General features: G+C 37.0%; 1 protein-coding gene across 1 annotated transcript; it reads left to right on the top strand.

The window, feature by feature from the left end:
• Window positions 1-5,223: 5,223 nt before the first annotated feature.
• On the top strand, window positions 5,224-14,924 carry LOC104211243 (probable ATP-dependent DNA helicase CHR12). Its single transcript, XM_009760272.2, has 12 exons — window positions 5,224-5,678; window positions 6,773-6,929; window positions 7,746-7,810; window positions 8,891-9,079; window positions 9,428-9,577; window positions 9,768-10,157; window positions 11,114-11,373; window positions 11,490-11,708; window positions 12,032-12,239; window positions 12,357-12,510; window positions 12,977-13,582; window positions 13,908-14,924. The coding sequence occupies exons 1-12, from the start codon at window positions 5,388-5,390 to the stop codon at window positions 14,549-14,551; spliced, it is 3,333 nt and encodes a 1,110-aa protein (XP_009758574.1). The 5' UTR covers window positions 5,224-5,387; the 3' UTR covers window positions 14,552-14,924.
• The last annotated feature ends 544 nt before the right edge of the window (window positions 14,925-15,468 follow it).

Here is a 15,468-nt window from a genome sequence, read left to right as displayed (position 1 = left end):
TAAGTTAGAAATGACTTACAATCGATTTGGAAGAGTACTTGTCTTTGAAAAATTGCCTAAGAGTGTTTTAGTTTTGAAAGGGTTTGAAAAATGAAAGGTTTTCGGCTAAGTTATGAATTTGCAGGTCGCAGATGTCGCAATTGCAACCAGGGTTCGCAATTGCAAACCCTTCAGAAGTCTGCTATTCTTGCATTTGCGACAATAGTTCGCAATTGCGAACTCGCATTTGCGATGGGGGAGTCGCATTTGCAACAAAGGGAAATTTCTGGGCCACTTTGCATTTGCGATCAGCCCTGCCCAGGCCTTCTCTCGCATTTGCGATGGGTTTTTCGCATTTGTGAGCTCGCATTTGTGAGATGCAAAGCCTGCAGGCCTGCAACACACCAGCTAAAAATCTACAACTTCCTAAGTCCAAACTTCACTCCATGGCCTATCCAAAACTCACCCGAGCCCTCAGGGTTCCAAACCAAACATGCACACCGGCCTAAAAACATCATGCAAACTTGCTCATGCAACCAAATCATGAAAATAACATAAAACTATGAATTAAACCTCAAAACTTATCATTTTCACCAAGAACACTTTAAAGTTCATAACTCTTCGACCGGAAGTCAAAATCACGTCAAGTAAACTCCATTTTCACCAAATTTTACAATTATCATTTAAATACTTTAACAAGTTTGTACCGGGCTCCGGAACTAAAATACGGGCCCTATACCAATGGTTTCAAACATTAATTCTTTTCTTTATTTCATGAATAATTCAACAAAATAATTTCTTTCAAAAATTGATTTCTAAGCCTTGGGACCGCAGAATTCATTTTCGGGCATACGCCCAAGTCCCATACTTTACTGCGGATCTCCTGGGATCGTCGGAACACAGATCCGAGTCCGTTTGCTCAAAATATTGACCAAAGTCAACCATAATTAGATTTTAACTCTAGAAATTTCTATTTCTCAAAGTGATGACCACATATATAATATGTGTATAATCGTGTGTTGTTGGTATATCATATATTTATATTAGCTATAAAAAGTAAACAATAAATATGGCAGGATATTATGTAAATATTCCATAAGATTTCAGTTTTTTGAGTTTATTCATGATGTAACTTCTATTATAATAATTTTAAAACTCTCTACTAATGTTCAAAAATATCTTATCTTTTATTATCTTTGAATTAAAAAAAGTAAAGAGTTTTTTCGAAATAATTTGTTTACATTTTTAAAAAAATATTTCACGTCATACCAATTTTTTCTTTATATATACTCTTTATTACACTTAAAAGTCGCTATAGAAATTATCAATTAGAAACCAATTTATCTCTTGTTGAGTTTGAAAAAAAAAACCTTTCACATAATCAAATGATTCAAAACTAATATTCTTCAACGAATAAAATATTATACTCTTGCAATATTGGCTTGATTACAGCTAAATGAAGGGGTTTCAGATTATACCCTTCAATTCCTTGAATGTGCTAAATTGAAATTAATAATAGCAATTGTATAGAAAAAGTTTTGTTATTTGTTTTGTTACATCCCATGTTTTCGTACGTGAGAGTACGTCGTAAGCCAATTGATGTAAGCTCAGAAATGAGATCATTTTGAAAGTACATAACATAAGTTCATCATGTTATCTTGGAGGTTACAAATCTTTAAGATCATGAATAACAAGTACCAAAAGGGTTGGAAAGCTTAGACGCTAAACGAATTGAAGAAAATAAGTTTTGTCGAAAGTCGACGAGTTTGGAATGTTATAACATATACTTTTTGGGGTGAGACTAGGGTGATTGACATGATGAGGAGGTTATGTTATGAGTTATTTTAGTCTTATGATAGTCATGTGTTATGTTTTAAGTCAAGCGAGTTGTGGAGCAAAAAGTTGGCAAAGGTCATCACAAGTTGCATTCATAATGTGCTGAAATTTAGGTCAAATGTAGCTGCACTTTTCTCCCAATATACTTGGAATCAAAGGATGATCTACATATCAAATTGAATATCTATGAGTCAAGTTTCTAACTCATTAAACCATTTGTCAATACAATCTCGGAGTATAGAGATATTTGCATTTTTGCGGGACTGCGCAGATTGGTAAGTGACAAGTAGGTGCATCACCTACTTGCCAAAATGAGAGGACTCAATTAAAAGCCCCAAAGTCGGCCAAGAGGGGAATTTTAAGGGATTATAAACTCATTTATTTCACCTATATTTCAAACTTTGAAAACCTAATTGAACCCCTGCAACTCCTCCCCAAAAATCCCACACAAACCCTAGGGTATTTCGGGTTTTACGACATGATTCTAGTGCTGAAAAGTCCGGACAGCTTGCTAGTTTCTCTTTCTCCTTCTTGTAACAGCGTTGAGGAACTGATTTTTGATGAAGAAGGACCAGGTTTTGTGGGTTATACTCAGTACAAGGTAAGATTATGTTTCTCCTTCCATTATCTATGCGTTTGACCTAGCGAGTTTCGAAAGAATAGTATGTTGTTTGTTCTTGTGCCATAGTTGGCTGGTTGTGAACTTATTTTTAAGTTGAATTCATGGCTGGTTTATTGGATAATAGGTATAATTATTTACTTTTGGTTGTGTTTATCAATTTGAAAGAAAAGACAAGCTGAAACGTGTTTAAGTAAACTGAAAAAATTAGTTTTGAGTTGCTGAACTTATGGGACTGTTTTATGGGCTGTTTTGCGTTGCTATTGGGTTGTCTATTTTGCTACTGTTTTTTATGGAGTTGAGAGGAGGAAGGGTGGGGAGAAACACTACATAATGGCAGGGTTGTTTGCTAATCGTTCGTCATAATATTTTCGGATTATTTGACACTATTATTGTAGTCGTGTTGTGTATGAAGTGATAGGGGTATGTTGGGCTGTTTGGTGATTGTTTTGACTTATATGAAGTCATATATATAGGGGAGGTATTGTCCGTTTCATCGTAAAATAGGCTGTGATCGATACATAATAGCTACAACGCTTAAACGATAATGATAGTGTCATTTCCCCTATTGTAGACTAAGGAGTCTTGACATTTGCATAGCTTGAGGTAGGGTAGTACATATACAAGGTATGTGAGGCTATCCCTTTCCTTCTTTTGCATGACTTCGATTGTACATAATGCAATGAACGAGCTTCCAAAGGTACTATACTCTTAGAAGCTAGCAGTACTTACATTGCTTCCCTTCTTATGGAACAATTGATGTTGAGGTTGCTTCTCTTATCCATATGTTATCAATGTTGTTGGTACTTCCTGATTCTTATAAGATTCTTGATGAAGAGTTATTCCTAATAAGGTGTACGGATAATATCGATCTTACGTCACTCCGAAAGGTTCAGAATATAATTCCAATGAGTCCTACATGCATTATATATATGTATCTATTTTACTCTACCGAGCCGCGCTATAGTCGGCCAGGTACGACACCTATTGTGCAACCACTGATCAGTTGGGATTACCGAGTTCCACATGGCCGGGTACAATTCTACCGAGCGTTATGATGGCCGAGTACGTTTTTATCGAGTCCTCTTTGAGGCAGGGTACGATATGACGATGATGATGCCTATAGAGGCATATGTTTTTAAAAAAAATGTTTATGTATATATATGTATTATGCATTTCATGTCAGTATTCCCCAGAGGCACTCAGATGTTACAGGTTATAGTTCCTCTATCTCTCTTTACATTACTATTATTGGTTATGCTTTCTGCCTTACATACTCAGTACTGTATTCGTATTGACGTTCCTTTTTCTTAGGAACGCTGCGTTTCATGCCCGCAGGTCCCGATAGACAGGTTGACATTCCTTCTAGTAGGCTATCAGCTCAGCGGAAGGTGTTGGTGCACTCCACTTGCTTCAGAGTTGCCTATTTGGTCAGTATGCTTTGGATATGTATTGATTGGTATGGCGGGGCCCTGTCCCGGCCTTTATGATATTATGTACTCTTAGAGGCTTGTAGACAGATGTCAGGTGTATGGATACTTGTATGGCCTTGTCGGCTTATGTTTTGAGTTTACAAATGGTCATGTCGGCCCTATAGGCCCGTATGTCACATGTATAAGCTTGCATATCATGTTGGGTCGTCATATGTTGAGTATTCCCTTATGTTTCATTCTTGTTATCTCATGACGGGTTTTCTGGCTCATTTACCCATGATAGTATGATAAGAAAGATATGTTATGTTGGTACTCGGTTGAGTAAGACATCGGGTGCCCGTCGCGGCCCCTTCGGTTTGGGTCGTGACATGTTTGATGTCCATTTATGCAAATTGACCCTTCAAACAAATATTCTTCAAGAAGAAAAAAGAAACAATATTTTTTTTAATATTGACTCATTTTGTGATGTTTCTTTCTCCAGCATGTATGTTTACTTTATTATATATGTAAGTAAACTTTTATTTGGTTTTGTAAACTCTTTTTGTTATTTAGATAAACATAGACGTGTACCATATATATTATATTTATTTTAAAAGAATTTCGTTTTATTCAAATCTAGCTACAGTGTTTCAAAGAACTATACTTATAGGATTTTAAATATGAAAGAGTTTTATAGTTATATGAAGTAGTTTTTTTTTTTGCTAAAGGCGAAGTAATATTTAAATAACTATAAAAAATAACAAAAGTTCCTAACATGATTGCGTATGATCATTAACCGAATTAAGTATGATAACATGATAAAAAGAGATAAATTTTATTTTTAATGTAAATTCGAATTTTAGAACTTTATCTATAAATTCAAAATTATCTTTTAATTCAAATTCCGTATATATATATATTCCGTATAATGATTATCTTTATAATGATGCAAGTGAAGATATTATATTTGTATTTAACTAAAATAGTCAAATATAGAATAAAGTTACCATATACTATTGATATTTATTAGCTTGCCACTTGGCTTAACCATAATGTCAATTATATATGATAATTTTCTTGCTTTAATATATATATAGATATAGATATTAGATTATTTTTACCTAAAGAATAGGTAATTGGTGATTACAAAAATTTACCTTAAATCAATAAACTAAGTAATCAGCGCCGAATATATGATTTTCTTTTCAAGAAAAATGAAAAGGAAATAATAATAATAATACAAACCAAAATTAAGAAGGGGTAATATAGTCATTACGTAACAAAGGAGCTCACCGTCATTAAAAATTGGACAGGGGTTTTTCAGTAAATTTAATACCTGATCGATTTACAAAACGAGAAGCCCAAACCGAGTCGAATAGAAAGGGTTTGGAGAAAGAGAGATAAGGAGGAGAGAAAAGGCTCGTTTTAAGTTTTTCGTTTTATAGTTTTAAGAACTTTTAACAAAAATTCAAAATCTCAAAAAATTAAATACAAAAACAGTCCTCTTCGCGCGCAGTTGTTAAGCCTCACTGGAGCCAGCCATGGTGGCTCAGGTAGTAGAGACCACCGTCGCTGCCGCCGACGATGGCGGAGGAATTGGAGGAATTAGAGGTTCTCCTATCGCCGTTGATGAATCTCAGGAGGAGCAGTTAGAGAAAACGAAGACGCTGATTTGCGCTCTCAATTTCCTCTCACGCAATCTCCCAATACCTCCTGACGTCTTCGATGCCGTCTCTTCAATTTACCACGGCGGCGCTGATGATATAGATGTCGGTGACGATGATGCCTCTGCCGCTGCTGACGTGGACAGCCGCGACAGTGTGTCTATGCGAGTGAGTAGTTAGAAATTCTTATTGAGATTAATATCTCTCTCTCTTTGAATATTTCGCATTATAGTAATTGTGCTAGAATACTCAATACTGTTACATTTCGCTATACTTTTATGTGATAGGTGTTGACACATATAGGCACTGAGTATATGATCTTCTCAGCTTTAGAGGGAAAAAAAAGCAATACTAGGGCTTGATACGTTATTTGCTTTTCATTACATACATATGTGCATTAGAACCGAACATACTTATGTTATACACACATATATACATATAATGTATAGGTATTCCATACTTTTAGATGTACTACATACAGGCACAATGCACTATATGTTTAGATGCAGATACTAAAGGCAGTGATGGAGCTAGGAATTTCAGCAAGGGGATTCAAAAAATGCGAACTTGCAATCTAAAACAAATTTTGAACTACCTTTGCCACTACATGATAACTTCCTTTATGTCAAGGGGATTCAAAAGTTATTATATAGACGAAAAATGTTTGTTTTTGCCCTATTTACACATTATAATTTTCTAACAAAGGGGATTAAATTGAATCCTCTTCATTGGTTGTGGCTCCGCCACTGCCTACATAGTATACTTTTCTCAAGGTTATAAAGAAGTTAAAACAAGACTAAGGCTTAATACATTATTTGCTGTTCAATTTACCTTTCTTGTCTTCTTATTAAAGTTAATCCTTTTCCTCAAGATTTTTCGCTCTTGTAAATACTCTATGTTGCTGTTGTTGTTTTAGTAGAGGTTTCAGTAGAGGTCATTTGGGTAAAAGTTAACAAATTGGGTTGTGAAGTATATCAGTATGCAGTTTGTGTTGATTGGTATGTGGTTTTTGTATGTTTAAGCATGAAGAAATAGGTATCTTTTTTTAAGAGAAACTTTTTTCCTAGAGGATGAGTTCTTAAATTTTGTGTAATTTGAAGTTGTTGATGAAGCATATCTGAGTAGTCAAGCTATCATTTGTTTATTTGCTTAATTTGGGATCTGAACCATGATTGAGTTGGACCAAGAAAGAAGTCATTTTCAAATATTATGCCTCTTACTTTAGTCTTTAATGCTACCAATATGTTTTTCCTTATATGCAGAATGGTTCAGGTATGGGAAGTTACGGAGACCTGATGGCAGATTTTGAGGATTCGTTGTTGAGGCAACGGTCAAGTTGTACATCAGGTTCTGGTTTGACAAAGTTAAAGGAAGATCGTTTTCAAAGCCATATCCAGCATCGCCTAACTGAACTTGAAGGTAAGTGTAGCTCAGAAATAATAGATATCCGTGGAATCGTTTGACATGGTTCTGCATATATTTAGAGCTGTTTTAAACATGATGTGGAGATTTTTACATAGCGTCATTAGTTTTTTTTTGCGTTGATATGTTTTTAGAATGGTTTTTGCCTTTCACTTTTGAGGCTATAGAATTTGAGGTGCTACATCCTCTTGCTAGTGACATAATTAGGTTTATTGAAATGCTTAGTAGGCATCCTCCTTAGCAGATAAGTGGTTCGACGAATTTGATTTTGTCATAGTATTCATCAGAGTGAATCTATTTAGATTATGAGAAAAAGGCCTATATTGGCCAATTCATTAGTTCTTAGAAATGCTCTCTTTGAACATGCCCAACCGTGCAGCTCCTGATACCAAAGCCGCATTATCTTCATCATTATCTTTTATCTTTTTCTTTTTGGGAGAGAACAACATGCATCGTTATCTTTTCTGTTTGACAATGGATAATCAAGTTTGAGCATAACCTGTTGACGCATGTTATGCGTGTGCTGGGGCTTAATGTAGGTTTTGGTTGTTGCGAGTCTAGCTGTTTGCTAAATTTTGGCTTTCAATGTAACTATCATCGCTCTTTGTTCTTACTATATCATTGCACCTCTCTACTGGTTTTGTCAAGTTATAAGTAACCCCCACCCCAGCCCAACCCAAAGTGTTCTGTTAGCACAGAACTTGGATAATAAGATTATCTTGTTGATATACTTATATTCAGCAATGCTGTGTGCCCTTTATCCAGCCCTTCTTATACATGTGGCAAATAGCTTATACTTTCATCTATTACCAGACTTGCCAACCAACAGAGGCGAGGACTTGCAATCGAAGTGCTTGCTGGAGCTTTATGAACTAAAGGTAAAGGAACATGTGGCATGGTGTTGTTTAATAAGACATATGACCGCTATTCATGATCTGTCCATTGCAAAGGTTTATAAGGGTTTTCTTTTTTGATATACATTTTCGTCTAAGTTGTATTCAACCACGCCAGTTATCTTGCAAATCAATTGTAAGATATCCACCCCGCTTTAAGGTACGGTGAAATAAACAGTAGTATTTCTGACCTTTCTGTGTTACATTTTTAAAAAAGCATAAAGGTATGCTTCTAACTATGACTTACTGGAACTATGTCGTCAGTGAAACAATAGTATTACAATTTTCTGTAGTACATCCCTTATCTTATGTAGCATGGGTACGGATCCGAGTGTTATACTCTGCATGACCTATGAGTACAATATGAAGATACAGAAATTTTGATTATGGGATATGATGCACCAATTTGGGGGCAAGATTATGTCCACATTTTTTATATATTTCATCATGTTCTACAATCTTATGAATTTTTCCAGAAGCATTGATGTCTATTCAAAATCAAAGTAAGAAGCAAATATACACATGCTACTCAAACCTATCAATATAATGATAAAAAGTTTCTGAAACATTAAATACAATAGGAATTTATCAATATTGAGCTTAAGCAAGAAAGTTTGTTATTATGATAATAATGATCCCAAATCTTCCTTTTATAATTGCCTTTTGGCCCATAATTATCCAATAGACTCGAAATTTGGGATATCCTAAAATAAGAATAACTTGTCAGTTGTCGCCCAGAAAACAATATAACTTTGTTCTTTTGATACAGAAGTGGTTACTTTGTTCTTTTGATACAGAAGTGGTTCCCAGTTCAGAATTTAGTTCAAGTGCTTCATTGCCCTAATCCCCATTAGTACCTGCCATACTCCCAAGCATCTGTAGCTCAGCAAATTATGAAACTAATCCATCTCCATTATGCTTAACCTGGGAGGAATTCTTTGTTTTCTGCATCATATGCGCTAGTGGACAGACTAGCCACCTATTTGAGCTTCTATTTTTTGGCTGTAGAAGTGGTGTAGGTGGTTGGCAATGGTTTTACTTCTCATTGTTATTTCTACTTTGCAGTTAGCAGATTTACAATGCAAAGTTCGGTCTGAACTGAGTTCTGAATACTGGCTTCGCCTGCATTGCGCTAATCCTGACAAGCAATTGTTTGACTGGGGGATGACGCGATTGCGACGCCCTTTATATGGTATAGGAGATGCCTTTGCTGTGGAATCTGATGATCCTTTGAGGAAGAAGCGTGATGCGCAGGTAAAGTGATATATGCCTTGGAGCCTGTCAATTGTTCCATATATGTGATAGCGACAGTTGTCAGACTCAAGTTAATGTTTTTAAGCACAAAGGGTGTAGATGCTTTCTTTTTTCCTCTCAATTTCAAAGATGGGGGTTTGATCTTGATATAGGAAAGTACAGATAGTCTTAGTCATATCTGCTATCTATTGATAAAGCTGAGAAGAGAGCTACGCTGAGAATTTGGAATTTTAAGAATCCGTCCACTGTCTTTAATTCTTGTGACTCCATGATAGGAAGCTTTTATATACTAATTTTACAGAATTTGATGTCAGAAGCCTGTTGGTAACAACAATAATTTTTTTGCAGAGGTTGTCAAGATTAGAAGAAGAGGAGAGAAACCGTGTGGAAACTACAAAAAGAAAGTTCTTTGCGGATGTACTCAACGCAGCACGTGAACTCCAATTACAAGTACAGGCTGTTCAGAAACGGCGGAAACAAAGGAACGATGGTGTTCAGGCATGATATTGTTTACTTTCTCCTATTTTTTCTACTGTCTATTCATTTATTCAACTCCATGTGCATAATTGAAAATGCCATGAACCAAAATTGAGTTGTGACCTAGAGAGCGGATGCAGTCTTCAGCTGTTATACTCTTAGAATGTGGCGGATTTTATCTTGGCTAAATGAAGCAATCTCTGTTTCATAGGCTTGGCATGGAAGGCAAAGGCAACGGGCTACTCGTGCTGAGAAACTGAGGTTACAAGCTCTGAAAGCTGATGATCAAGAAGCTTACATGAAGATGGTGGAAGAAAGCAAGAATGAAAGATTAACAATGCTTCTAGGGAAAACAAATGAGCTCCTTGGTCGTCTGGGAGCTGCTGTTCAACGGCAAAAAGATGCTGACCATGATGGTATTGAACCTATGGAAGGCTCAGATGCTGAAATGGCCCCTTCTAAGACTGGAACTCCTGGGCAGTCGCTTCCTGAGGAAGAAAAGGATGTTCTTGATGATGAGCCCACCCGTGATGTAAAGACTAGTGACTTACTTGAAGGTCAGAGAAAGTACAATTCAGCTGTACATTCAATCCAGGAGAAGGTAAAGGGACATGCCTCTTCTCTGTTATCTTTTACTTTAAATATTCCAGGGAGTCTTGTTGGAAGTTGTTCCTAAGTTTCAGGTATTGAATGCATGGTTGGTAGCAAAAATTGAACCTTCCAGAGGTTTTCTAGATTTAGAATCTCATCCTTTCTTCTAGTTCTTTGGTCAATGTGTTTGAGTTTCATATTGGTTGTGATTGAGTGTCTTCTCATTTCATAGCAGGGTTACCATATTCAGAAACTATTGCTGTTGATTATTTCAGATGATCTCGTCAGCGTTTTGTTACTCATGACTGCTGTTTCGTTATTACATAAGAAAATCTATCTTTAATCTAATCATGAAATTTAATTAAGTGCAAGTATTTAGATTCTGATCAGTTGTATTCTATAACGTGAATATATGGTTAAACTGATTCGCTCCTTAAGTTTCTGTTCTTACTTTGTTTTATGGAAATATTAGACCTAGCATGTTGCCAAATTATCTGAATTGAATGACTATTCGGATATGTTGTGAGACTCTTTTTAAGCTCCACTACTTTATGTTGTGGAACTGAGCTAACTAAACCATAGAATGTCTTACCTCTTTTTAGTTATGCACTTTGTGTTGGTGTCATCGTCCTGTTTTGCCTCCAGACCAGCTTCACCATTCAGGTTTTATGATATATTTTCTTTTAAGTCTTAAGAAGCCAAGAATCTGTACTAATTTTATACCACATCCAATCTTGATTTCTATTATCCAGTCCCAAAATATCATGTTACGTCCATTATTTATTTGTTTCTAATCTCAGCCGAATGGCTTCAAGCTGATGTACAAGGATCTTACCGTTTATGACTAACTCCATGACAATTGCAATATAGCTGTTTTCCCTTTTACAACTGAAATCTTATTAGTATTTCCATCCCTTGTTTTGTGTTAGTGCTTTTGCAAATCTAATGCAGTATTCATATTTGTAGGTTACGGAGCAACCAGCTATGCTTCAGGGTGGAGAATTAAGACCATACCAGCTGGAGGGGCTCCAGTGGATGTTGTCTTTGTTTAATAACAATTTAAATGGAATTTTAGCGGATGAAATGGGACTCGGCAAAACTATCCAGACAATTTCTTTAATTGCTTATCTTATTGAAAACAAGGGTGTAACTGGTCCCTACTTGATTGTGGCTCCAAAAGCTGTACTACCTAATTGGATTACTGAATTCTCTACATGGGCTCCCAGGTATGCACGGGTCTCTCTCTCCCTCTCTCTCAGCAGGGAGCATGGAAACACACATGGATTTTGTCTGTTTAAAGGTGCACTGTGCATCACATTTCATGGGATTTTTTCGCTTGCAGCATTGATGCTGTTCTTTATGATGGTCGTCTGGAAGAAAGGAAGGCACTGAGGGAGGAGTTAACAGGAGAGGGGAGGTTCAGTGTGCTGATCACGCATTATGATCTTATTATGAGAGACAAAGCATTTCTGAAAAAAATTCATTGGCACTATCTGATTATTGATGAAGGGCACCGATTGAAAAATCACGAATGTGCTCTTGCACGGACTCTCGTGTCAGGGTATGTGAAATGTAGTTTTTTGTTAAGTTGCTAATGTATAAGAATGTTAACCAAAAAGGGGTAGGAATAAGAGCTTATGACAATCTTCTTATTTATGAGTTATGGATTTGCTCCTCTCAGTTAAATTTTAGCACTCACCTTTGCTGATAAAGGTATAATCTGATGCACTGGCACGCAATCGAATGAGTAATGAGTTTTATCTTAACAAAACTATTATGGGAATATGCCAAAAATTGGGAAGTCATTTCTTGGCAGTTCAATTTTCAAGGATAAAAGTTCAGATATGCGAAGCGTTCCTCTAATAAGGTACGTAATATTTGCAGCTATCGGATTCGTCGGAGACTTCTGTTGACTGGTACCCCGATCCAAAACAGCTTACAGGAGTTGTGGTCTCTTCTCAATTTTCTTCTTCCAAACATCTTTAATTCAGTGGAGAATTTCGAGGAGTGGTTTAATGCCCCCTTTGCTGATAAGTGCGACGTCTCTCTAACTGACGAAGAGGAGTTATTGGTTATTCGCCGGTTGCACCATGTACGTCTTGGTTCATGATTCGCTGATATACACTTCTTTCCTGCCTATCTAGAATTTATTGCACCGTATCAAATGCACTTTATGCTTTCTTGATCTAATGCTTTTGACTACTTTTAGGTAATAAGGCCATTTATATTGAGGAGGAAGAAAGATGAAGTGGAGAAATTTCTTCCTGGGAAAACACAAGTTGTTCTTAAATGTGATATGTCTGCTTGGCAGAAAGTATACTACCAGCAGGTCACGGATGTCGGGAGGGTTGGATTGGATTCTGGTGAGTAGTAGCTGCCGTCCAGAAAGAATTGCGTTTAATCCATTCCTTTTAGACATGGTTGAACTTAAAGATTGTATTTTATTTTATTTTATTTTTATTTTTTTTGCGTTGGGTGGGGCGGATATGAATTCCTGGAGAGGGGAAGGGAAAACAACTGTTCTTTGAATACTCTCTCTCTCTCCCTCTCTTCCTCTATTTCTCTTGGGCCCCTACAGATCCATTGCTCTGAAATCAACATCCTTAATGATGCCTTATACAGCTCCTGTGCTCTGTTTTTTTTCTTCCCGTTTTTTGTTTCCCTGATAGAACTTTTTGCAAAAGCAGCAATCTATAGGTTCTGATAATTTATCATTAATGGCTAGAATCTAAAAACATTGGTAGGATATTGCTTTAGTAAAATTATTGCTGAGGCTATAATTAATCTGTAGCCAAATAGAATAAATTTGCTGACAATGTGACTTCGCAGGAACTGGGAAGTCTAAGAGCCTACAGAATCTCACCATGCAGCTAAGGAAATGTTGTAATCACCCATATCTATTTGTGGGTGATACTTCTTCGTATTATCGTAAGGAGGAGATAGTCAGAGCATCTGGAAAATTTGAGCTTCTTGATCGTTTACTACCCAAACTCCGCAGAGCAGGGCACAGGGTACTCCTCTTCTCACAAATGACCCGCCTCATGGACATTCTTGAGGTCTATCTGCAGCTTCATGACTTTAAGTATCTTAGACTTGATGGCTCAACCAAAACAGAGGAAAGAGGGACTTTGCTAAAGCAATTTAATGCTCCTGACTCACCTTACTTTATGTTTCTTTTGAGTACTCGTGCCGGAGGACTCGGTCTGAATTTGCAAACAGCAGATACTGTGATAATATTTGACAGTGACTGGAACCCTCAAATGGACCAGCAAGCAGAAGATAGGGCACATCGGATTGGGCAAAAGAAAGAAGTTAGGGTTTTTGTGTTAATCAGTGTAGGATCAATTGAAGAGGTCATATTGGAACGTGCAAAACAGAAGATGGGCATTGATGCTAAGGTCATCCAGGCTGGATTGTTCAATACAACATCTACAGGTTTGTCTTGTACACAGATCTAGTTTTGGAGAACCCTCCACACCCCAAGCCCCTGCCTTCTTTACTTTTCTTATGGGGAAGAAGCAAATCAGGTTGAATTATAAGAAGAAATTGCATTATCTTTTCTGTAGAAGTATGGAAACTAGATTCTGAAAATTCTACTAATACTTTAGTTTACTTGCAATAATTGTGCTTTTACCAAGAATCGCCTGTGTACTGTCAACACGTTAGTCTCAGGAATGCTGACTGAAGCTTTTATTCATGGTCTTGCTTCTTGATCCTCTTCATAATCCATTCCGACTGACTGTCTTTGTTCTTCATGCAGCTCAAGAGAGGAGGGAGATGTTGGAAGAGATCATGCGTAAAGGTACAAGCACCCTTGGAACAGATGTGCCAAGCGAAAGAGAGATTAATCGTCTTGCAGCCCGCTCTGATGAGGAGTTTTGGCTGTTTGAGAAAATGGATGAGGAGAGAAGGCAAAAAGAACGTTACAGATCTCGTCTCATGGAAGATCACGAGGTGCCGGATTGGGCGTATGCTACACCTGAGGCTAAGGAAAGGGGAAAAGGGTTTCTATATGAAAGTGCTAATCTTACTGGAAAGCGGCGTAGAAAAGAAGTGATTTATGCCGATACTTTAAGTGACTTACAGTGGATGAAGGCTGTGGAAAATGGAGATGATTTCTTTAAGCAGTCAGGTAAAGGTAGGAACAGGGACCATCACTCAGTCTCAAATGGTGAATTGCCGAGTGACAAAGCTGAAGTGGAGAAGAAAGAACAGGACTTGAAGACTGAAACTGCGTCTGTGGGCGAGGCAACAAGTGAAGATACCTTTGGAATAACTCCTGAAAGGTTCAAATCCGAGAGTGCTAGTTCCATGAGAAACGATTATCACGACTTGATTGGTGGCAGTTTGGACGGATTATCGTGGAAGGCACACAAGAGGAAGAGATCAAGCTTAGTATCTTGAGATTGCTCCTTTAAAAATTAGGAATTATTTTCGCCAGTGAAGCCATTGTGGGACGTAGGGGACACCCTGAAAGACAGCAGAATTGGCTACAGGCATTTCAGAGCTAACTATGGGTTAAGTTGTCCGGTGTCTTACATGTAAATTAGCAGCTCATAGTTCTTAGCTTATTATTTACTATTAGTTGATTGTGCAGTAGTGAGAAAATTGGAGATCAACTGGTGTACCATTATCGTTTTTGCCACAATTCCCTATTATTCTTGTTTGGAGTTCTGCTGGATCGAGTTTCAGCGACTTGGCAGCGATGTACAGTATATTTTCAAGTTGATGTTACGATCTAGTTTACATTTTTGAAGGACCATAGTCCCTTTATTTACTGTTGAGTTTTAACCGATCCCGTGCGTGGCATTGTAGTGCCTACCAATTGAATACAGCAAGGAACATGAGATGGTCGTAATATGATCTTTTGATTGGTCCTGGGGCAAAAACTCAGGCCTTCAATAACACTTGTAGAACTTCAGTTGAGAATGCGGATCCACCTCACTTTCATGGTTTCACCAATTTAATTCAGGGGGAAGCTGGGATTGCTTCCAACACAATTTTTTTCTGGGGCCAAAATGGCCTCCTGGCCATTTAAACTTGCATCCAATTGCCAACCTGGTAAATAAACTTACAATTTTCCATTTGAACACCTTAACTTGACGGAATGAATGTTACTAAACCACTTGGACCGTTGATTGTGCTTATGTGGAAGTAACATGAGTAATGTGGACAAAATTGTGCCAATCACGCAAAAAAAACGCGCAAGTACAATATTTGATTTAAAAAAAATACTAAAATCAAAAGAAAAATTAAAAATTAAAAAATGAAAAAGAAAAGGGAAACAACATTTTTCATCTCCTCAAAACTTCATTTTCTTT

The sequence above is a fragment of the Nicotiana sylvestris genome, chromosome 1 (assembly GCF_000393655.2).
Source record: "Nicotiana sylvestris chromosome 1, ASM39365v2, whole genome shotgun sequence".
Classification (NCBI taxonomy): domain Eukaryota; kingdom Viridiplantae; phylum Streptophyta; class Magnoliopsida; order Solanales; family Solanaceae; genus Nicotiana; species Nicotiana sylvestris.
This window is presented reverse-complemented; position numbering and strand designations above follow the sequence as displayed.